This window comes from Babylonia areolata, chromosome 3 (assembly GCF_041734735.1).
Source record: "Babylonia areolata isolate BAREFJ2019XMU chromosome 3, ASM4173473v1, whole genome shotgun sequence".
Classification (NCBI taxonomy): domain Eukaryota; kingdom Metazoa; phylum Mollusca; class Gastropoda; order Neogastropoda; family Buccinidae; genus Babylonia; species Babylonia areolata.
The window spans coordinates 49,521,773-49,545,376 of NC_134878.1; the positions used below are offsets into that span (position 1 = coordinate 49,521,773).

At 44.0% G+C, this 23,604-nt stretch overlaps 2 protein-coding genes across 4 annotated transcripts; one reads left to right on the forward strand and one right to left on the reverse strand.

Annotated features, from left to right (window-relative positions):
* Positions 1–529: 529 nt before the first annotated feature.
* Positions 530–10,675, forward strand: LOC143280067 (glyoxalase domain-containing protein 5-like). Its single transcript, XM_076584564.1, has 4 exons — positions 530–722; positions 5,379–5,498; positions 7,808–7,963; positions 9,621–10,675. Exons 1-4 carry the CDS (start codon positions 666–668, stop codon positions 9,750–9,752), a joined length of 465 nt encoding a protein of 154 aa, XP_076440679.1. The 5' UTR covers positions 530–665; the 3' UTR covers positions 9,753–10,675.
* On the reverse strand, positions 9,782–20,226 carry LOC143280066 (threonylcarbamoyl-AMP synthase-like). 3 transcript variants are annotated; one of them, XM_076584561.1, is made up of 6 exons: positions 20,027–20,226; positions 18,260–18,334; positions 17,469–17,772; positions 16,651–16,869; positions 14,472–14,558; positions 9,782–12,807 (listed from the first exon to the last, which is right to left on the reverse strand). In XM_076584561.1, exons 2-6 carry the CDS (start codon positions 18,290–18,292, stop codon positions 12,680–12,682), a joined length of 771 nt encoding a protein of 256 aa, XP_076440676.1. In that variant the 5' UTR covers positions 18,293–18,334; positions 20,027–20,226; the 3' UTR covers positions 9,782–12,679. The 3 variants fall into 3 exon arrangements, with proteins under 3 accessions (XP_076440676.1, XP_076440677.1, XP_076440678.1); XM_076584562.1 differs by having other exon boundaries at positions 20,094–20,140; XM_076584563.1 differs by having other exon boundaries at positions 20,098–20,127.
* Between the last annotated feature and the right edge of the window lie 3,378 nt (positions 20,227–23,604).

Consider the following 23,604-nt stretch of genomic DNA (forward strand, 5'->3'; position numbering starts at 1 on the left):
ATTCACCTGTCCAGTAGGCATGCTTTCCAACCTTCTGTTATTTTTGCAATCCCCACTACTCTGCCAACTTTGGTAAGAAAGAAGAACCTGAGGAAATTATCACGGCTGAGTTATGGTCGTTCAGTTTGCTGCTTGGGGTCGTGTTGTTTTATAACTGAATGCAATGCAAGTCAGTATGTTATGTCGATCTGTCGTTGAAAAATTAAGTGAGAATATGACGTCACAACACACACACACGCACACGCACACTGACACACACGTGACACACACACCGGCCGGCACATTCTCGGTCTATTTCATTTACTTTCTGGCTCCCACTGACATACATACCATCGAGCTCCATAGTCCCATTCAGCTCAATGATACACACACATGTGTAGACGCACGCACACAAATGCTGACGCACTTTTGCAGTATGAAATAATGGGTGGGAAAAAACATCTTAAAACTGATGGCTCATGCACAGCAGCATTCCACGACACAAAAATAGAACACTACGTCATCAGCATGTGACGAGCTTTCGCGACTGCGCAACGTGTGCACGCATCCACATGGGTTCTGTTTCATTGCTGCAGTCGCCGAGTTGTTTGTTTGTCATTCGCACTGCAAATTGTCCATTTTCCGCAGTGTGTTTGTGCTCTTCCTGACGGAATTTGTGTGTGACAATGGTGTTTACAAGACCGATGTTGACTGCCTTTACAGCAGTGCGTAGACAGGCCACAGTGAGTCAATTGCAACAGCCAGTTGTCCGTCACTTGTGCTTGTACCTTTAATTATTTCCTGGTTTCGCTTCCGCTCTTCTGTAGTTGACGAAAGCATGCACGTTTGTTGAAGGTCATTTTTCGTGTGTGTGTGTGTGTAGTGTGTGTGTGTGTAGCAGTAGCACTGTGTAGTTGCAGAAGTCGTTGCAGTACGGTACATTGTGTGTGTGTGTGTGTGTGTGTGTGTGTGTAGCAGTAGCACTGTGTAGTTGTAGAAGTCGTTGCAGTACGGTACATAGTTTTAGTAGTCACTGCAGTGGTTTCACTATCGGTCACGGTAGCGCTTAGTTAAGTGGTAGCACTGAGTCGTACAGTTCTCGTAGTGCACTGATAAGCAGCAGTGCGTGATTGGAATAGGCTTTCTGTGCTCTACTCGAAGGTCTACACAGGGCCAAAAGCCATATAGAATAGACCTCAGTAGGGGAAATGGTTCAGTTTTGTGGTTATCATACTATTGCTGTGTGAGACTATGTTTAGTAAATCATTTTAATTGTCACTGAAACAATGATATCGTGGGAAAACAAAGGGTTTTGGAAATTAACAATAAGCCCTGAAAGAGCGAGCGAGCGAGCGAGCGAGAGAGAGAGAGAGAGAGAGAGAGAGAGGAGCAAAGAAGAAGCCGGGAACGGAAGACTGGAAGCCGAAGCAGGCTTTAAGCGAAAGAGTTGTGGTTTACGCCGACGCAAGAAGAACACAAAATTATGTAAAGAGGAAGTTCGTTTCTCAGCCGGTCACTGTTTGTATTCGTAATCTCCGACACAGCAGGCTCCGTCACGCCTCTGTGTGTGTGTGTGTGTGTGTGTGTGTGTGTGTGTGTGTGAGAGAGAGAGAGAGAGAGAGAGAGAGAGAGAGAGAGAGAGAGAGACAGACAGAGTGTGTGTGTGTGTGTGTGTGTGTGTGTGTGTGTGTGTGAGAGAGAGAGACAGAGACAGAGTGTGTGTGTGTGTGTGTGTGTTTGTCAGTTTGCGTGCGCGCGCGGCGAGCGTGCTGTCTCTCTCTCTTTCTCCCTCTCTCTTTATCTCTCTGCCGTGTCTGTCTGTCTGTCAGTCTGTCTGCTTTCTGTCTGTGTCTCTGCGTCTCTGCGTCTCTCTCTCTCTCTCTCTCTCTCTCTCCATCCTCTCTTTATCCTCCCTCTCTCTTTTTCTCTCTCTCTCTCTCTCACTCCCTCTCTCCTCCCTCCTCCCTCTCTCTTTATCTCTCTCTCTCTCTCCCTCTCCGCTCCTCCGTCTCTCTCTCTCTCTCTCTCCCCTCCCTCTTTCTCAGGCTTTCTCTGTCTTTGTACCTCTCTCTGTCTCTCTCTGTCTCTGTCTCTCTCTCTCCCTCTCTCTCTCTCTGTCTCTCTCAGTCTGTCTCTCTCTCGTCTACGAGCGTATGGCGTATGTACGTCATTTTTATGGAATCAGTCTTTCATTTTCTATAAACACTGATATCCCCGGCCGTTCCTTCACGCGCACGTGCAATTATGCACACAAACACCCACACATAAACACACACACAGATGGACACACGCACACAGAGAGACAGACAGACAGACAGACACACAGACACACAGATCAATGAATGCACATAAATTATTCCTATGCGGTTTACCATCATGCTCTCTCTCTCTCTCTCTCTCTCTCTCTCTCTCTCTCTCTGTTTGTGTGCCAGTGTGTGTGTGTGTGTGTGCTCCTATGACTACATGTTTAGCCAAGATAGGATTTTTTAGTCAGGAATTCACACACACACACACACACACATACACACACACACACACACACACACACACACACACAAACACTGATACAGACACACACAGACATACACACGCGCTCTCACTCACTCACTCTCTCACTGACACACTCACAGATACATATTGCACTGTATGCACCAATTTACAGTCTCGCAAGCAAACAAGTCTACAAGCAAGACTGATATACCAGGACAAACAGATTGAACTCGACAGACAAGGTGCATCTATCTGAGTCAACATACTTACGGCTATAGTTATTTATATTTGTAAAAGTTACATGAAATATGTAACATTTTTTTGTCCCCACCCACCCCACCCCACCCTACCCCACCACGCTGTTTCCTGAAACAAACACGTCTTGTCTTGTCGGTCTTGTCTTGTCTTGGCTTGTCTTGTCTTGTCTTGTCTTGTCGATCTTGCCTTGGCTTGACTTGTCTTGTCTTGTCTTGTCGATCTTGCCTTGGCTTGGCTTGGCTTGTCTTGTCTTGTCTTGTCGATCTTGCCTTGGCTTGTCGTCTTGTCTTGTCGATCTTGCCTTGGCTTGTCTTGTCTTTACACGGTCTCACGGAGGACATCAGTCGTGGCCTGAACACCCTGGCTGTCGGCCCAGCTTGATGTCCCCGAGCAAACATAGTTGTGTCCCCGTTTGTTTAATCACGACTGCGTTGTGACATTTATCTTGGCTGGCGCACTGAGCGTTCGCGAAAGACCCCCTTGGTGTGTGTGAGAAAGACAGGCAGTCAGCATATTTTATAAAAGGCCGGCGTTGCAGGAGCCTGTTCATACTCCCCATTGGGTTTGTATTTTTCCAAACCGGTGTAAAATCTGGCTAGCCCAGGTTAACCCCGGGGTCTGTGTAGACTAGCCTGCAACTGATAACCCCCGCGGGGGGAGGGGGGACGGGGGGGGGGGGGACGTAAAATTCTACTAGTCTGAACTGCTCCTCCTTCCACCAACCTGTTAGATTTTACTGACCCCCTCCTCCCACACCCTCCAACGTAATAAAGAGGAGTGTGAGCTGTAGAAGCTGGTCTAGAACAATACCCTTCCTCCGGGCCCCTCTACCACATCATAATGTCACAACAAGACGAGACAAGACGTGTTTGTTTCAGGAAACCCCGTGGTGGGGGAGGGGGGTGGGGGCACATGAAAATGTTGCATATTTCATATAACTTATGTAGATGTATATGTTACATATTTCAAACATGATTAACATTCGGTATCGTGCTAACTGATGGCCGCACCAACTGTTTGGTTAGTACGTGCAGAGTTGTCCACGTCTATACAGTTTCTCTACTTTGGCCACGTTGTAGTAGAAAGAACTTCAAGTCAGGATAGTTACGAGGAGTCACAATTAAAGTCTAACTCAGAATGACTCCCATTCCTTGTTCATCAGATTGATTAAGCCCGTGTGATGGGGATAAATTCCAACTACGGAGGGGTGGGGGATGGTGGAAATCTTCACTTGCCGTAAATGATCCTGGGAATCATTTGAAGGCTAGCCCAGAATGATCCCGGGGTAAACTCAAGCGAGGGGGTAGTTTGAGGCCGGTGCACCTGGCAGGTTTTCGGGGTATCCCCCCCCACCCCCCAACCCCTCCATCCTCGCTCCCCCCTCCATCAAGTAGAACTGTAGACAGTCAGCAGTTATAAAAGGACAGTTTTCACGGGGTATCTTCGTCCCTCATGATTGCTCCAATGTGACTGTCGGAGATGTTATGCGCCGTGTATATCACTCATAATGGTAGGTGAACTCAGTTGTCTCACGTTCATAGCTGCTATAGGTATTTGTATTTTGTATTTGTATTTCTTTTCATCACAACAGATTTCTCTGTGTGAAATTCGGGCTGCTCTCCCCAGGGAGAGCGCGTCGCTACACTACAGCGCCACTCTTTTTCTTTTTTTTTAATAATTTTTTTTATATATATTTCCTGCGCGTAGTTTTATTTGTTTTTCCTATCGAAGTGGATTTTTCTACAGAATTTTGCCAGGAACAACCCTTTTGTTGCCGGGGGTTCTTTTACGTGCGCTAAGTGCATGCTGCACACGGGACTTCGGTATATCGTCTCATCCGAATGACTAGCGTCCAGACCACCACTCAAGGTCTAGTGGAGGGGGAGAAAATATCGGCGGCTGAGCCGTGATTCGAACCAGCGCGCTCAGATTCTCTCGCTTCCTGGGCGAAAGCGTTACCTCTAGGCCATCACTCCAGGTTATTATTCATGTCGATAAAAAAAAAATAAAAAAAAAAAAATAAGAAAAAAAAGATGCAGGCAATTTGTCGCCGTCACTAGTACATTATATAAACTGCGATATCATGAGCAGCATAAGCCTGCCTTGCTTTTTTTTCCTGTTTGGACCCGCGGTGATCATTTCATTTCACTGTTTTTATGAGCTTATCAATATTACGTATTACCATAGAGAGAGAGAGAGAGGAATCTTTGCAAGCATTTCCGAACCTTCATTTAATACGGATACACGAGGTGTCGAGTTCATTCCGAATTAATTTTGAACTGCGAGCGCAAAATTTCAAATGGGCACTATGCTCAGCCTACCCCCAACCACCATCCTCTTCCCCTCCACTCACACACTTGCCCTCCACTCCACATATCACCGAAATGCATCTATGTGTGTGCCCGTGACTGAAGCCTGACTGAATGACACAGGAAACGAATGATGAGCGCCCAGTCGGCTCTACGCAGGTAGGCAGCCTGTTGTTCAAGTGATTTTGTAAAGCGTTCTGACCAAAGACTCGCACTATATTAGTGTCAATGATGATAATGATAATAATAATAATGATAGCAATAGTACTACTACTACTACTACTACTACTAATGATGATGATGATGATGATGATGATGATAGTAAATCCCTTTCTCTGACAGAGTTCTCAGTCTCCCATCAAGATCCAAAGGCTGGATCACTTCGTCATCACAGTCAAGGACATAGAGGTCACCGTGGACTTCTACACACGTGTCCTTGGCATGGAGGTCACCACTTTCAAGGTCAGTCGTCAAGGTCATTCTGTATGCAAGTGAGGATTTGAGGTGGTGTACAATTTTATTTACTCTCGTCTTCATCGTTGTCGTCGTTTGTTATGTTTTGTTACTGATTCGATCGGTAATGTGCATATGTGTTTTAAACTGAAACTGTAATCGACGATTTCCTTTACACTTCTTGTTGTAATTCTTACTGTGCTGGGACTATTATTCCATTTTCTTGGCTTTTTTCTTCTTTTTACGTCAGTTTTGATCTGAACTGGCAAACGAGAAGACATGTGCTTGCATGCGCGCGCGCGCGCGCGCGCGTGTGTGTGTGTGTGTGTGAGAGAGAGAGAGCGAGAGGAGAGAGAGAGAGAGAGAGAGAGAGAGAGAGAGAGAGAGTGAGTGTGTGTGTGTGTGTGTGTGAAAATTGCGCGTTTTTTTGGACTCACTGGAGCATAAAAATTAACTTAGTGTTTGAGTTCCGATCCCTGCTGGGCCCAAGTACCTTTTGTTTGTGTTGTGTCTTGTGGCCTAAGACGTATGTTCATGACTATACATCTGAGTTCTCTTTGTCTGTCTGTCTGTCTGTCTGTCTCTCTCCCCTCCTTTCTCTCTCTCTCTCTCTCTCTCTCTCTCTCTCTCTCACTCCGGCCCTCACTCCCCCACCCCGCCGCCAGTTTTTCTTCCTACTTCTCTCTAACTGAATGTGACCACGCTGAGAAGTAAAATAATTGTGTTCATCAAAGATGAATAATTAGGTGCTTGGGAACCGTGGATTATGATCGGGAGTTACACACTGCCGATTGTAAATGTAGGCGTACATAAATATTTCGGAATTTATTTCTTAACAAAATTTAAGTTTAAATTATGAGAGTAAAAGATTCGAACTTTATTATAGACATGTTTACACCTTGCATTGTTTTCCCAAAATAGTCATCTATAAAAATGGACACATTATGTACGTATGTCTGTCAGTCTGTCTGTCTTAAAGATTTGTAGCTGACATTTCTGGCGCTGTTGCCCATTGCTACCGTTATAAACAGCACCAAGAACCGGATCTGTCATGTGTAAAAACGCACTGGAAAAAGAGGCTTCCCTTGTGGCTCAATGTTCAGTCCAGAGTTTAAAAAGAGACACGTTCACTCCCTTAAGATAAGATAAGATAAGATAAGAATAACTTTATTATCTCCAACTGGAGAAATTTGGTCAGGTGCATTATCACAACATAGACAAGTAAACAACATGGGGACCATAACTGTAAAAGCCAACAACAGCCCGTACAAATATCACGAAGATACAAATGTAAAAAATATCACATACATCGTTTCATACATACATCCACACACTGCAGTCATCTGTGGACAGTCATCTGTGCGGAGACTGATTCTTACTTATATGGCATCAACTCAAGAGGATGTTGCAAGTAAGTTTGCCTTGTTATTATACGAAGCCTTTGTTGTTGTCTCGTTCGTCATTTATCAGACGGATTCCCCCGCCTCCTCGACGAAGGCGGCAGTACGTCGCAGGTCCTCCAGTCCTCCGTAGAGCTTCCGGGTCGCTGGGATTGGGTCGGACGTATACGAAGCCGTTAAAAGACGTTCTGTAACATGCTTTGAGATACTTGTAGCGTATTTTACTGTACTTGATCAAACTATTTGTTATGATTTTTGCTATTCGTTTCCCCCCTCTCTCTTCTCTCTCTGTCCCCCTATACCTCTCATCTCTCTAACCCCCCCCCCCTCTCTCTATCCCTCATAATTATCTCTCTAATCCCCTCCCCCCTCTCTCTTCTCTCTCTGTCCCCCTATACCTCTCATCTCTCTAACCCCTCTCTCTCTATCCCTCATAATTATCTATCTAATCCCCTCTCTCTTCTCTCTCTGTCCCTCAAAACCTCTCATCTCCCTAATCCCTCTCTCTCTATCCCTCATATCTCTCTACTCCCCCCTCTGTCTGTCCCCCTATACCTCTCATCTCTCTAACCCCTCTCTCTCTGTCCCTCATATCTCTCTACTCCCCTCCCCCCTCTCTCTTCTCTCTCTGTCCCCCTATACCTCTCATCTCTCTAACCCCTCTCTCTATCCCTCATAATTATCTCTCTACTCCCCCCCCGTTCTTCTCTCTCTGTCCACCTATACCTCTCATCTCTCTAACCCCTCTCTCTATATCCCTCATATCTCTTTACTCCCCCCCCCCTCTCTGTCCCCCCATACCTCTCATCTCTCTAACCCTTCTCTCTCTATCCCTCATATCTCTCTACTCTCCTACTCCCCCCTCTCTCTCTTTCTGCTCCATCCCGTGTCTGTGTCACTGTTGGTGTTGGTGGTCAGGGAGGGAGAAAGGCCTTGAACTTCGGGCAGCAGAAGATTAACCTCCACGAGCGAGGGAAAGAGTTTGAGCCCAAGGCCATCTTACCCACCCCAGGCTCTGCTGACGTGTGTTTCATTACGCCAACACGCCTCCATGACGTCATGGAACACCTCAAGGCATGTGCCTGTGTGTGCATTCACTTTGCTTTGCAGGTCGTTTTATGTGATCTGTGCGGCTGTCTGTTGTGTGTGTGTGTGTGTGTGTGTGTGTGTGTGTGTGTGTGTGTGTGCATGTACCAGATTGTTTTTTTTCCCTCCATAAATGTAGAAATATTAATACTGGTCAGTGCTTAAGGCATCAGTTATGAACACAGAAAAGGCCGATATTGACCATCACCAGTACATTAAGTACCAGTTGTTACGATTACAAGAAATACTGATACTGGTAAGTGATATTGCATTACATACCGGTTGTAATGAATAAAAAAAAAAGCTTGATACTGGGAATTAACTGTGCATTAAGTACCAGTTGTTATGATTACAAAAATACCAACACTGGTCACCAACAGTGCTTTGTATCTGATTAACCCAGTTCACGAGCTAGTCCAACCAGTTAGTCTTTGCACTCGGTTTTTATGTGGATCCAGTTTCTAATCAGCTCTATTGACATACCCTGATAGTTTAAGTATCATATGTGGGTGATGTTGATTAATAACTCATGGAATGTATCGAGAAAACTTTTGTTGGTTATGTAATGCTTCAATAAATGCTGCCACTGGCTGCAGAAAGTCACAGGCAGTTGCCGTAGCTGCAGAAATGCCACGGTTCTTTCAGTAAATGCTGACACAGGTTGAAGAAAGTAATAGGCAGTTGTGGTTGTAGAAATGCCACCCACGGTTCGTTCAGTAAATGCTGACACAGGTTGTAGAAAGTAACAGGCAATTGTGGTTTGCAGAAATGCCACGATTCTGTCAGTAAATGCGGCTACAAGTTGAAAAAAAAAAAAAAGAAGCAGTTGCTTTTGTCGCAGAAATGCCACGGTTTGTTCAGTAAACGCTGACACGAGTTGAAGAATGTAAAGAACAGGCAGTTGCCATGGTTTGCAGAAATGCCACGATTCTGTCTGTAAATGTTGACACAGGTTTAAGGAAAGTTACAAGTAGTTGCCATGGTTTGCAGAAATGCCACGATTCTGTCTGTAAATGTTGACACAGGTTTAAGGAAAGTTACAAGTAGTTGCCATGGTTTGCAGAAATGCCACGATTCTGTCAATAAATGCTGACACAGGTTTAAGGAAAGTTACAAGTAGTTGCCATGGTTTGCAGAAATGCCACGATTCTGTCAATAAATGCTGACACAGGTTTAAGGAAAGTTACAAGTAGTTGCCATGGTTTGCAGAAATGCCACGATTCTGTCTGTAAATGTTGACACAGGTTTTAGGAAAGTTACAAGTAGTTGCCATGGTTTGCAGAAATGCCACGATTCTGTCAATAAATGCTGACACAGGTTTAAGGAAAGTTACAAGTAGTTGCCATGGTTTGCAGAAATGCCACGATTCTGTCTGTAAATGTTGACACAGGTTTTAGGAAAGTTACAAGTAGTTGCCATGGTTTGCAGAAATGCCACGATTCTGTCAATAAATGCTGACACAGGTTTAAGGAAAGTTACAAGTAGTTGCCATGGTTTGCAGAAATGCCACGATTCTGTCTGTAAATGTTGACACAGGTTTTAGGAAAGTTACAAGTAGTTGCCATGGTTTGCAGAAATGCCACGATTCTGTCTGTAAATGTTGACACAGTTTGAAGACAGTAACAGGCAGATGCTGTGATTGCAGAAATGCCAGGTAGAGATCTTGGAGGGTCCCTGTGAGCGCACGGGTGCCCTGGGGACCATCTCGTCTGTGTATGTCCGCGACCCTGATCACAACCTGATCGAGATCTCCAACTACCCGCTGGATGACCAGTAGAACCTATGGGTGGAAGGTTCTTGCATATGTTTCTTTTGTTTTTTTTTGTATTGGTTGTTAAGAGTCGTAGGCTTTATTTATTCATGTATTTATTTATTTTTTATTTGATTTATGATTTATTCACTTATCTGTATTCTTTTATTTGTTTAATTATTCAATTCATTTACAGAACTCCAACGAGGGGTTTTAGAAAAAATGGTTTTTTTGTCTCTTTTTCTGGTCAATAGTGTGGTTTTTAGTTCTTAATTCATTTAAATCTTTATTATTTTCTTGTTCATTGTCCACACACAGAGTAGAACTGGACAGTACGATGTATTATTGCTCAGCTGAAGTGAAATTAATTTTTTTTTTTAATGATAACGCATCTCTCGCCGTATAACCATCAGTCATGACCACATCAAGTCGATTCACTGGATTATTGTCTTTTAATGGCCCTCAGAATTCGATTTGAAGAGTACACCGAACATTACAACAGAATGCGTTCACCACTTATCACAGCAGAGAGTATAATCATATGAAGCGTTACAGCAGAGTGTATACGTGACATATTACAGCCGAGTATAATCATAATTATCAAGTATTACAGCCGAGTGTATACGTGACATATGAAGCAGAGAGTATTATCGTATCAAACATTACAACAGATTATGTGCATTCCGTATCACAGCAGATGGTAGGCCTGTATACCAAACATTACAGCTGAGAGTATATATTGAAGTAACTGCAGAGTATATATCAAACAATAGAGCAGAGAGTGTATACCACGAATTACAAAATACAGTATATATCAAACATTACAGCAGAGAGTGTACACCGCAAATTACAACATACAGTATATATCAAACATTACAACAGAGAGTGTACACCACAAATTACAACATACAGTATATACCAAACATTACAACAGAGTGCACACCACAAATTTAGCATAGAGTGTTTATCAAGGGAAATAAGTGTAATAATGTTTGAAGGGGAAGATATTCTCTGTTCTGTTGTAATTATCAACGCTGATCGATAACACTGACAGAACTCAAATATCAAAGTGCTAAGGTAGGGAAATAATTTTTCATGCTTGGAGGGGAAAATACTCTGTTCTGTTAAAATGATCAATGCTCATCGATTGCACTAACAGAACTCAGATATTAATCAAAGCGCTGAAGGGAACTAATTTTCCATGTATGGAGGGAAAGAAATAATACTCTGTTCAAATGATCAAAGCTCATCGATTTACTCACTGACAGAACATAACATCGGAATTAAAGAAACCGCTGATAAAGTACAGTGGATACCTAAGGTCAGGTACAAGAGATAATTGTATTTTCGTTCGTTTGTTGCTATTTTTGTCTTGTGAAGATGTCAGACTGTCAGAATCGTGAGCAACAGAGTGGAGTGATGGCCTAGAGGTAACGCGTCCGCCTAGGAAGCGAGAGAATCTGAGCACGCTGGTTCGAATCACGGCTCAGCCGCCGATATTTTCTCTCCCCCTCCACTAGACCTTGAGTGGTGGTCTGGACGCTAGTCATTCGGATGAGACAATAAACCGAGGTCCCGTGTGCAGCATGCACTTTGCGCACGTAAAAGAACCCACGGCAACAAAAGGGTTGTTCCTGGCAAAATTCTGTTGAAAAGTCCACTTCGATAGGAAAAACAAATAAAACTGCACGCAGGAAAAAAATACAAAAAAAGAAAAGAAAAAAAGGGTGGCGCTGTAGTGTAGCGATGCACTCTCCCTGGGGAGAGCAGCCCGAATTTCACACAGAGAAATCTGTTGTGATAAAAAGAAATACAAATACAAATACATAATGGCTTGCAACTCAAGGCCTGACTAAGCGCGTTGGGTTACGCTGCTGGTCAGGCATCTGCTTGGCAGATGTGGTGTAGCGTATATGGATTTGTCCGAACGCAGTGACGCCTCCTTGAGTTACTGAAATTGAAACTGAAACTTGCGACGTGTCTGGTGGCAAGTGTTCATGTCTGTCTGGACAGACGCCCCACAGCAGCAGCGAACACGTCATCTCAAGTGATTTCTATCTGATTATCCCAGTTTGTACTCTAGTCCAACCCACCATTAATAAACTGGGCTCATTTTTGTGTGTGTTCTGTTGATCTGTTTTCTGATCTGCTCGCTTATTGAAAAAAAAATGTTGACTGGTGCTGAAAAAAATATGTATGTGAATTATTAGGAAAAAATAATATGTTGATTGCGTATTCACAGAAGCATGTAAACATTAAACAGACTTTTTTTTTTATATGAAATGTGTGAGTTATAAGAGTAATAAACATATTTTTAAATTTTTTTATACGGAATGTGTGAGTTAATTATAAGAGTAATAAACATGGCGTTGCTGATATTTTTGTTCTTACGTTTTGTTCCTTCAGGTAAGAGTACCAAGTTTGTTGTTATTGTTTGAATGTTACAAGGACGTTTGGGCGGAATGTTGAGGTGGAGTGTTGGTGTCAGTGTTGAGGTGGAGTGTTGAGGTCAGTGTTGAGGTGGGGTATTATGGTCACTGTGGAGGTGGAGTGTTGAGGTCACTGTGGAGATGGAGTGTTGAGGTCAGTTTGGAGGTGAAGTATTGAGATGGAGTGTTGAGGTCAGTTTGGAGGTGAAGTGTTGAGATGGAGTGTTGAGGTTAGTGTGGAGGTGAGATGAAGTGTTGAGATGGAGTGTTGAGGTTAGTGTGGAGGTGAGATGAAGTGTTGAGATGGAGTGTTGAGGTTAGTGTGGAGGTGAGGTGAAGTGTTGAGGCGAAGCGTTGAGATTGAATGTTGAGGTCAGTGTGATGGTGAAGTGTGTTGAGGTCAGTGTTGAGGTGAACGTTGAGGTGAAATGTTGAGGACAGTGTGGAGGTGAAGCGTTGAGATGGAATGTTGAGGTCAGTGTTGAGGTGAAGTGTTGAGGTCAGTGTGAAGGCGGAGTGTTGAGGTCAGCGTTGAGGCGGAGTGTTGAGGTGTGGAGGCTGCCCGTGGGGGCGGGTGGTCTCCTTGGCCTCTCGGAAAAGGCGGTCCACGTGCTGTATTGGGGTGCAGCCCTCACGGAAATAGCTGATCTTTCCTGCACACACCACCACACCGCTTCACAATACACAACGCTACGAGAAGTCAGTTTTCGGTGCGAAACACATAAACAATGCACCACAATCAATGAATCACAATCATTGAATGTGTGTACATAAAAGGAATAAAATGCTTTAAAATGTTAACTTGAAGTAAGCCATACATAGGCTACTATGATCACAGCTATACTTATTGAATGATTACAGAGGACAGGAATAAAATTTGATACTACAATTAAACAGAAATATATGATAAGAGGTCATTGAACACTATATCGTATTAAAGTTATATATCTCGCATGTATGCCCACTTGCACACATTTTGTGAGTCACGTCATTGATTACAGTTGTTCAGAAGCTGGACTGTTTGTGGAACGAAGCTGCATTGATTTCAGACTGTTTTAAATGTCGGAACGGAGAAGTGTCCGCCTGAAGGAAAAAGATGATAATGATTTGCAAGAATATGGCTGCTGTCGTTCGAAATGCTCATAGACTTCTGTCGTACAACTCGCTTTGGCTTATCTGTCTCACGCTAACAACCTTATTGCATACATTCAAGATCGTTTTCAGCATCGATCGTTCACTGATTGCAACGAACAAATATTTCCCTCTCACGTTCCGAACCATGTACAACTTACTCTGAATACATGATCCACTTATACTAATATTATATAAATGCGATGTGAATATTTATGTCAGACTCTTGGTATTGAAAAATTGATGGGACAAACCAGTCGAACAAAGAAATCATAACTTAGGCACGAAACTGTTGATACTGCCCTTGTCAAAGACTATGGTATACTGATTGTTGCAATATGTTTGGTTGTTGATGTTGTACAGAAAAAAAAAAGTTTTTAGAATTACAATAAGAAATTATTAATTGAAACCAAAGCCCCCCATATGTGTGTGAGACCAAAGCCCCGTGGGTGTGAACAAAACATCATCTGTATTGGAATTAGGAAGAAAGTAAGCGAATTAACTTGTAATTATGAGAACATGAATACCGATTTGGATAACATTTAAATATTGATTATTTATACTTCATTATAACAGTAATAGTATATTGTGAATCAAGAGCTGACAATTTCTGTTTCTGTTGAATGCTTGATAGAAGAATGTAGCAAAATTCGTGAGTACGTGCTCACTCTTAGCAGCCATGACTAATGAAAGTTTAAGATAGTTAGGAGTCTATGATACTTAGATGGTATAAACTGAAATCTAAGGCCATCAAGGGCAGGACAACAGAGTGGAAAACGAATTTCAGTATCAGTGGCATTTCTGCATAATGGTTATTTATTTACCTTGCGTTCATTGTACAGAAAAAAAAAACTATGTATTATGAAAGGAGTGAGTGAATGCCAGTTCGAGGGGTAAGTCTGGGCAGTGTTAGACATAAACGGAACAAGACATGACAACGCAGGTCTGAATAGTCAGTCGATAAACATATTTTCTTTCTCTGTCATCGATCCTGATTTCTCAATCAGAACTGTTCGTCCAGAAAAAAAGTAATATATTTTTGGCGTTGGTACCAGCCTCTGTACCAATACATAATGACGATGAGAAATTTGATAACAGGAATAAAGCCATTTTAACCCCCCCCCCCCTCCCCACCCAACCCCCCCGACCCCCAACAGGCCCCCATAACGTTCCTTGAGTTGCCTACCTTCATCAATCTTCAGACAGTTGACGACTGTTGATGGTGCCAGTTCCCCAGATTTCCCGTCACATACCATGGCGTCAATTTTGTGGCCTGGAATAAGTTGTAAATGAATTAGGTAAGTCTATTGAATTAAAAAAAATATATATATCAACAATTAAAAACGTTAACAATTACAATAAAATTGCACAGAAGGTATGGAAAACTTGTTCCGAACCACAATGGGTGTCATGTAGTCGAGTTCTTGTGGACTTTAGAAAAAAATGAAATCAGATATTCGGGGACCACACAAGTTAATAAATGAAACGAGACTGCTGAGGAAACAGGTATTGTTATCACACAGGTAATTTTTCACAGAGAGAGAGAGAGAGAGAGAGAGAATATCCACACATCCCCTCATCCCTCATGTCCTCACTCCACTCATCCCTCATCCACCATGTCTTCAATCCCCTCATCCCTCATCCACCATGCCCTTACTCCCCTTATCCCTCATGTCCTCACTCCCCTCATCTTTCACTCTCACTTCCCTCATCCCCCATGTCCTCACTCCCCTCATCCCCCATGTCCTCACTCCCCTCATCTTTCGCTCTCACTTCCCTCATCCTTCATGTCCTCACTCCCCTCATCCCCCATGTCCTCACTCCCCTCATCCCTCATGTCCCCACTCCCCTCATCTTTCGCTCTCACTTCCCTCATCCTTCATGTCCTCACTTCCCTCATCCCCCATGTCCTCACTCCCCTCATCCCTCATGTCCTCACTCCCCTCATCTTTCACTCTCACTTCCCTCATCCCTCATGTCCTCACTCCCCTCATCCCTCATGTCCTCACTCCCCTCATCTCTCACTCCCCTCATCTTTCACTCTCACTTCCCTTATCCCTCATCCCTCACTCCCCTCATCTTTCACTCTCACTTCCCTTATCCCTCATCCACCATGTCCAAACTCCACTCATCCCCCATCCACCATGTCCTCACTCCCCTCATCCCTTATGTCTTCAATTCCCTCACTCCTCATCCACCATGTCCTCACTCCCCTCATCTTTCACTCTCACTTCCCTTATCCCTCATCCACCATGTCCAAACTCCACTCATCCCTCATCCACCATGTCCTCAATCCCCTCATGTCTTCAATTCCCTCACTCCTCATCCACCATATCCTCACTTCCCTCATCCCTCACTCCCCTTATTCCTCACCCCTCATCACCCAATCCCCTCATCTACCATGTTTTCACTTTCCTCATCCCCATCCACCATGCCCTCACCTCTATATATGCCCTCTCTTCCCTCATCACTCGTGTCCTCATCCTCAACTACCATCTTCTCATTCCCCTCATCCCTCGCTGCCCTCATCACTCATTGACTTGAACCGAAGAAGGAAGACGGCAGTATGGTTAAAGCGCTTATCCTGCCAAATCAAAACCACTGTTCGTGAGGGACTTGGTTCGAATCCCGGGTCTGGCCCTTTCTTCCCAAGTTTGACTGGAAAATTGAAAACTGAGCGTCAAGTCATTCGGTTGAGACGATAAACTGAGGTCCCGTTTGCAGCACGCACTTAGCCGGCACTGAGAAAAGAACCCACGGCAACGTAGGTGTTGTACTCTCGGGCAAAGTTCTGCAGAAGGAATCCACGTTTAGTACGGGTACACAAAGACATTTTTTTACGCATGCACTCTGGGCCTGACTAAAGCGTGCTGGGGGTTATGCTAACGGTCAGACATCTCTGTTGCATTGCATTGCACTGCATTGTATTGCTCCTTTTTGTCACAACAAATTTCTCTGTGTGAAATTCGGGCTGCTCTCCCCAGGGACAGCGCGTCACTACACTGAGAGCGCCACCGATTTTTTTTTTTATTAATAGTATTTTTTTCCTGCCTGTAATTTTACTTGTTTTCCTATCGAGATGTGGTGTAGCGTACAATTTGCTTTGTTGTTGTTGTTTTGCCAGAATGCAATGACGACTCCATGAAAAAAACAAAAACAAAAACAAAAAAACAACCAAAAAACCAAAAACAAAACGCCGAAACCGAAAGTAAAAGTGAAGCTGACCCAGGGAGTCGAACACCATGGAGTGGTGCACACTGTCCTCAGCCAAACCGAAAGTAAAAGTGAAACTGACCCAAGGAGTCGAACACCATGGAGTGATGCACACTGTCCTCAGCCAAACCGAAAGTAAAAGTGAAACTGACCCAAGGAGTCGAGCACCATGGAGTGGTGCACACTGTCCTCAGCCCCGCTGATGTTGGCGGAAGTGATGGCCACGGGGCCGGCCATGCTGACCACGTAGGCCAGCGGCCCGCAGTCTGGTACCCGCACACAGATGCTGTCGTCGGTACCCAGCAGGGAGCTGCTCTCCCCAACCCCCAGCCTCTGCAGCCACTCGCCCTTGGGCAGCACACAGCTGATGCCTGAATCAAATCAAATCAAAAAACGCTTTATGAATCTACATGGGAATTAACTTGTGCAATCACAATGTTGTTCGCATGGTGGGGGTAATCCGTTGTTCGTTAGTGAACATGTTTTGGGGAGACATGAAAAAAAACTAGTGTGTGTGTGTGTGTGTCTGCAGCCACTCGCCCTTGGTCATCACACAGCTGTCTAAGGTTGGGTGGGGGGTGGGGGTAGTCCGTTGTCCGTTTGTTAATGTGCTTCTTTTTATTATTATCATTTTTGAAACACTGAAACTAGTGGTGTGTGCATGTGTGCATGCGTATGTGTGTGTGTGTGTGAGTGCGCGCGCGCGCCAAGGCTACAACACAAAGAGCCAGTACAGTTCTGCCTCCCCTTCTCAGAATCATAGTAAGTCTGTAAATGAATTCCCACTGCAGTGGAGAAACAACAGACAACTCAGCTCTCCCTTTGCTGTAGACCCAACTATAAGCTCATGTCAAACTCTGATATTTGCCGAGCGCTGAGCCCAGTCACACTATAATGATAACACGTGGTCGTGCTGACTAAAGTACATAAACTAACCCAAAACGAAACCCCCCCTTGCTGGCTCACTCACCCCCCGGGTAGCACCTGGCCATGAAGTCCCAGAGCAGAGCACTGAAGGGAGGGCCGGCATCCCGCAGCTGGTCCAGCGATGCCAGACACAGACAGATGGGCTTCTCGGGGGGCCGCCCCTTCACGTGGTACAGACGGCTGATGGAGGCGGGGCTCCGGCAGGAGGCGGCCAGAGCGTACACCGTGTCCGTGGGCACCCCCACCACGCACCCCTCATCCCTCAGCAGTCTGGCGGCTCTCTGGAGACTGGACGACTTGTGAGAGTCTAGGACTAGGCATGGCGGAGGGTCCTTCTTCTCTGGCGTCTTTTTCGGAAAGGCGAATGGACACAGAATTAGATAAAGTTGAATAGTAAAATGATAAAATGGTATTCAAAGTTGAACAGAATACACGAGTTTTAGTTTCAAGAAGATGTTAAGGTGTGCAGACTGATCGAATCCACATACAATACACTACATCTGCTGAGAAAAAAAAAGGGGGAGCAGTTGCTTGACTTTTGCAAATACACAGTGCGCAGGTTAGGCTTTGAGATACATAACTGCATTAGTTAGTCAGCCAAATCATCAGTCAGTAAGTGTAAAGATGATAATTGCAACTGAACAAGTAGAACGCTAATTTGCTGAAAAGATTTGTCTTTCAACCTTTTCTTTCCATGGATTTGTTTCCGCACAAGATTTAGCGTCATATAAAACACCAACATCATCATCACTATCATTATCAGTAGTAGTAGTAGTAGCAGTAGTAGTAGTAGTAGTATTTGTAGTGGTAGATGTTGTAGTAAAACATTCTTACCTCTGTTGGCGTCTTTTTTGCGCTGGTTTCCATCTTGTTACGCTGACTGGGGATGTTCACGTTTGGTGACAGTCACTGTTCAAAAGAAAACGGATAATTTTGCACTGTTCTTATAAAGTAATATTTAAAAAAAAAAGGAAATATGATTTCACAAGAGTTAAAAAAAAAAAGTAAAATAAACGAAGAGCTGCTCTTCTGCACGACAAGGACATAACATAAAAGGAAGTTTGTGCAGTTCTCCGCAAACGACAGAAAGCAGGATTCGAAAAGGTTAAAAACAAAAATTCTGATCACATCTGATTTTATAGCCATTGGGGCAGTGAATTCACGTTCACTGTGTCTAGGGTTCTGCATAGGGCAGGGCCCAGTCCTCTCCTTCCGACTGTTTTAAATTTTCCCTAACTGAGGTCAGGTTCGCATTCATGCTTGGGTCTAGCGAGAAAAAATATGAAAGAGGCACCGTCCAGATTTACGTAAATTCCTTTGTACATTGGCAATATTAACCCCTGCACTGCTGAACCTCGGTGAATGAGATCAGCGTGACATCAGTCTCAATTGGTTTCATTATATTTTTAGTGCAGTTTTGTGCAATTTTAATTATTTTGATAAAAAGTAATATAATCGCAAGAGAAGAAATCCAATGAAAGAATGATGGCCGAAACCCTGACACGTAAGCACACGTTTTATTACAGTGAGATGACAGCCTTCACTGTCAAGCATAGTCATCAACAGCAGTCAAGGATAAGGAGCCACTGCCCAGTTACTCAGAACAATTCCCTCGTTCAGAACTCCTTCTTCAGCTCGCTGGGAAATGTCCAAAGACTTCCGCCCGACAAACTAGCAAAGCGAATTCCTCAACGAAACCGTCGGGGATGACAGTGGTAAAGGGGACGCCCAAATATAAACTGACGCCAGACGATTGAAAGGGACCTCCAGATGCTTAACAGGCGATGAGGCACTGAGGGAGGCTGCTGACCATGTGGAGTGATGGCCTAGAGGTAACGCGTCCGACCAGGAAGCGAGAGAATCTGAGCGCGCTGGTTCGAATCACAATCACGGTTCAGCCGCCGATATTTTCACCACCTCCACTAGGTATTGAGTGGTGGTCTGGACGCTAGTCATTCGGATGAGACGATAAACCGGGGTCCCGTGTGCAGCATGCACTTAGTGCACGTAAAAGAACCCACGGCAACAAAAGGGTTGTTCCTGGCAAAATTCTGTAGAAAAACCCACTTCGATAGGAAAAACAAATAAAACTACACACAGGAAAAAAGAAAAAGAAAAAAAAGGGTCGCGCTGAAGTATAGCGACGCGCTCTACCTGGGGAGAGCAGCCCGAATCTCACACAGAGAAATCTGTTGTGATAAAAAGAAATGAAAAAAGAACAAACAAACAAAGAAACACGCTGGAGCAATTTGATGACTGCCTCATTGTGTTGCACGCACGGCGTGGGGGCATCTAGGTCGAACAAACTGCAGAAAATACGAACAGGTAACAGCGTGCTTTATCTTTATTCTATATACTCGTCATGACTTTCATCAGTGGGTGCGATCCCCATCCAGAGGCGGGGTACTTTTTCGGCCCGTGGCCAGCTCCTACTACCCAGAGCTGTGCGTGCTATGATGGGCTCTAATGAGAAGACTGGAACCACACGGTTGAGTGAGTGGCTGTATGTCCCAGCCTGGTTGACGCCGCGAACAGCCTTGTCTAGGAGTCGTCTTAAAACCTATATGGACCCTCAGACATAGACACAAATCCCAAAATTACCTGAAAAATCACGATCACATTAAACGCCGACATAAGTTGACAAAAAGCAGAGTTGATGTTTACTGACCCACCAACTGTTTGTGAAAATGACGGCTGTGTCTGAGTGGAGTTTAGCGACCAATTGGCTCCAGCATAGTGACGGCTTTGGCAACAGAACAGTGGCCTATTTATACCGTGCACGCCATCACTCAGCCATGGTCATCACACTCGTCACCTCCCACGCGGCCGTCACCACAGAAAGACGTCATCAGACACACGTCATCATGACATTTTTCAGGTGTCCTCTCTTCCCCCTTTTGTCCGAGACGGGCTGATGTCAGGGCAGCTTTATTTGATACAACCACAGCTGATGATAGTACATTTGTAAAGCGCTTTCTATGACCTATCAAAACGCTTTAAAATAACACGTCACTCAGACACAAAGCACACAAGAACACACCCACCAACAAACCCACCCACGCACCCACACCCACACACGGACACATACATGACACATACATAGATTCAACCACCCTCCCATATATATATATGTATATATAATTATATATATATATATATATATGTGTGTGTGTGTGTGTGTGTGTGTGTGTATGCATGTACACGCACACATGTATATATACATACACACACACACACACACACACATATATATATATATATACATATGTGTGTGTGTGTGTGTGTGTGCGCGCGCGCGTATATATCTATATATCTATCTATAAATGCACGCGCGTGCGCGCGCACACACACACACACACACACACACACACACACACACACATGCACACACACTCATGTACACACCCACATGTATGCCCGCACACATCATTCGCACACACAAACACGCGTGGAAGGAAGAAATAGATTTAAGAATAGAATTTGTTCAGAAATAGCCCAGACTTTAATGGAACATGGACTGGCCACAGACGCAAGCGCCCTGTACGTGACTGGACGCTATTGTTATGTGTGATGATGACAGCGAGTGCCTGGGAGGTTTTGATGCATTGCGTCAGACTGATCAGATGATGTGTTCGTCGTTGTTTGTCAGTGCATGACTCCATGATTAATTTAAGTCATGTGTGTGTGTGTGTGTGTGTGTGTGTGTGTGTGAGAGAGAGAGAGAGAGAGAGAGAGAGAGAGAGAGAGAGAGAGAGAGAGAGAGAGAGAGATTATCTATATTAAATGTACAGCACAATATGTTACATGTTCGTATATTCGAAATATGCTTATTGATTCCTTTCGTGTTTTTACATTTAAAATAAATTGCCTGTAACGTGTGGAGTGAATACGTGAAACCATGTATGCATGCTTTTACACTCATGTTTCGTCGTATAGGCCTATTCGATGTCTCATTTTACAACTATGTTTCCATGTTGAGTACTTGTTATGATAATGCAACTGGCCAAACGTCTATACTTCCGGATAATAAAGTTGTTTTTTTTTAAAGTATATATAAATATATAAATAAATAAACAAATAAATATATCTATATCTATCTATCTATCTATCTATCTATCTATCTATCTATATATATATAGATAGATATATACCTTATACATGTAATGTCAGCTGGCATTTCGAATCATAAACTTAATCAGCTTTCTTTCGCGCCCCTCCTTCCTCTTTGCATCCCCCTTCCTTCTCCGCCCCTCCCCTTCCTACCCCCCCTCACCCCCCCCCCCCCCCCGCAACCTCTCCTCCCACCCAACGCCCACTTCCCTCATCACAAAGCCCCTCGGAGTCGGATGACATGAAGAACCGGGATCCGGCCGGCCACAAGCAGCATGCATTCAGCTCACGTTAAAGACCTTACAACATACAACAAAGAGAGATGCCACTGGCAAAAGTCTGCAAGAAAAGAAAAAGGAATCCATTTTTGTTGTATAAAAACACATACGCAGGTAGAAAAGGGGAAAAAAAATGAAAGAAATGATAAACTGATGTTGTTGCACTGTGGAGACGTGCTCCTCCAAGGAATGCAGCCTCTTTTTTTTTTTCTTTTTTTCACACAGAGAAATAAGCTGTGACAAAACGCTTAACACGATAAACACAATATTGTCTTTGTATTTCTTTTTATCACAACAAATCTCTCTGTGTGAAATCCGGGCTGCTTTCCCCAGGGAGAGCGCGTCGCTACACTACAGCACCACCCATTAATTTTTTTTTTTTCCTGCGTGCAGTTTTATTTGTTTTTCCTATCGAAGTGGATTTTTCTACAGAATTTTGCCAGGAATAACCCTTTTGTTGCCGTGGGTTCTTTTACGTGTGCTAAGTGCATGCTGCACACGGAACTTCGGTTTATGGTCTCATCCGAATGACTAGCGCCCAGACCACCACTCGAGGTCTAGTGGAGGGGGAAAAAATGGCGGCTGAGCCGTGATTCGAACCAGCGCGCTTAAATTTTCTCTCTTTCTAGGCGGACGCGTTACCTCTAGGCCATCACTCCAAACACAATTCAATACAATACGTGCGTCACCCTTTTCGTGATGCGAGTGTCCTGGTTATGACAGCCATCACGAGGTCAGAGAAGTCAGCTTTGGCCCATTGTCATGTAAGCATTACAAAAATGGTCAAGTCGTATTTGCTACGAGTTAAGAGGATCTAATCTTTATTGTTTGCGAATATTGAAAAAAAAAAGTTTTATTATAGCAATATTACATGAGAATGCTGCATTCAAAAACATTTTCTTCAAAATCTTTTACCCAGAGGGCAAGACTAAGAGTAAATTCGCGTTCATAACACTCAGACATCACGGGCACGCACGCATGCATATACAAACACATACACACACGCGCACATACAGAGAGAGAGAGAGAGAGAGAGAGAAAGAGAGAGAGGACGAACGAACGAACGAATCTTTTTTTAAATGAGGTAAGTGGAAAAAGCGTGCATATGCTTTTTATTTTTACATCCAGCCCTCAGGGCAAAGAGAAATGAAATCAAATTGTTCACAAGATAACAAATGTTTATAGAAATACATACATGACACTCAAATACACTCAATTGCACAGTAAGCATTTACAAGTACATAATCATGATACCTGCATTCATGACAATAATGAATATGAATATAGCAATGAGAGAGAGAGAGAGAGAGAGAGAGAGAGAGAGAGAGAGAGAGAGAATGAATGAATGAATGAATGAATGAATGATAAATGAAGGAATGAATGAAGGAATGAATTTTATTTCTGAGGGCATTAGAGTAAGCAAACAATTGCTTTTTCCAGCCCTCGAAAGGGAAAAATGTCTAAAGATAAGGTATGAAGAAGACCCTCCAAAAACCTTAACAAATTGAGAGAGAGAGAGAGAGAGAGAGAGAGAGAGAGACCGCACTGTCTCCAATGGGGTACAGCAGAAATCGTTTATCAATTCAAAATCTAATTCTACGCTGCTCACCCCGACTCCTGTCATACACACCACGCGCTGTTCTGTCTGCCATAGTCCCCGCGTGCCAGCAGTCTACAGCCGGGCAGCCGTCGATGAGAAGTGGTGTGGTGTATCCATCGAGATCGATGATGACCATCGTTGTCATCCAGCTGGGGGATGGGGGGAGGGTGGTGGTGGGGTGGGGGGGGGAG

Bases quoted from the DNA above. Each gene is read 5' to 3' on its own strand.
- LOC143280067 (XM_076584564.1), top strand. From the start codon at position 666: ATGGTGTTTACAAGACCGATGTTGACTGCCTTTACAGCAGTGCGTAGA. The intron at 5,499-7,807 runs GTCAGTCGTCAA...GTTGGTGGTCAG, and splicing joins TGGAGGTCACCACTTTCAAG to GGAGGGAGAAAGGCCTTGAA. The intron at 7,964-9,620 runs GCATGTGCCTGT...CTGTGATTGCAG, and splicing joins ACGTCATGGAACACCTCAAG to AAATGCCAGGTAGAGATCTT.
- LOC143280066 (XM_076584561.1), bottom strand. From the start codon at position 18,292: ATGGAAACCAGCGCAAAAAAGACGCCAACAGAG. The intron at 17,773-18,259 runs GTAAGAATGTTT...TTTCCGAAAAAG, and splicing joins CAAAAAAGACGCCAACAGAG to ACGCCAGAGAAGAAGGACCC. The intron at 16,870-17,468 runs GTGAGTGAGCCA...GATTTGATTCAG, and splicing joins GGCCAGGTGCTACCCGGGGG to GCATCAGCTGTGTGCTGCCC.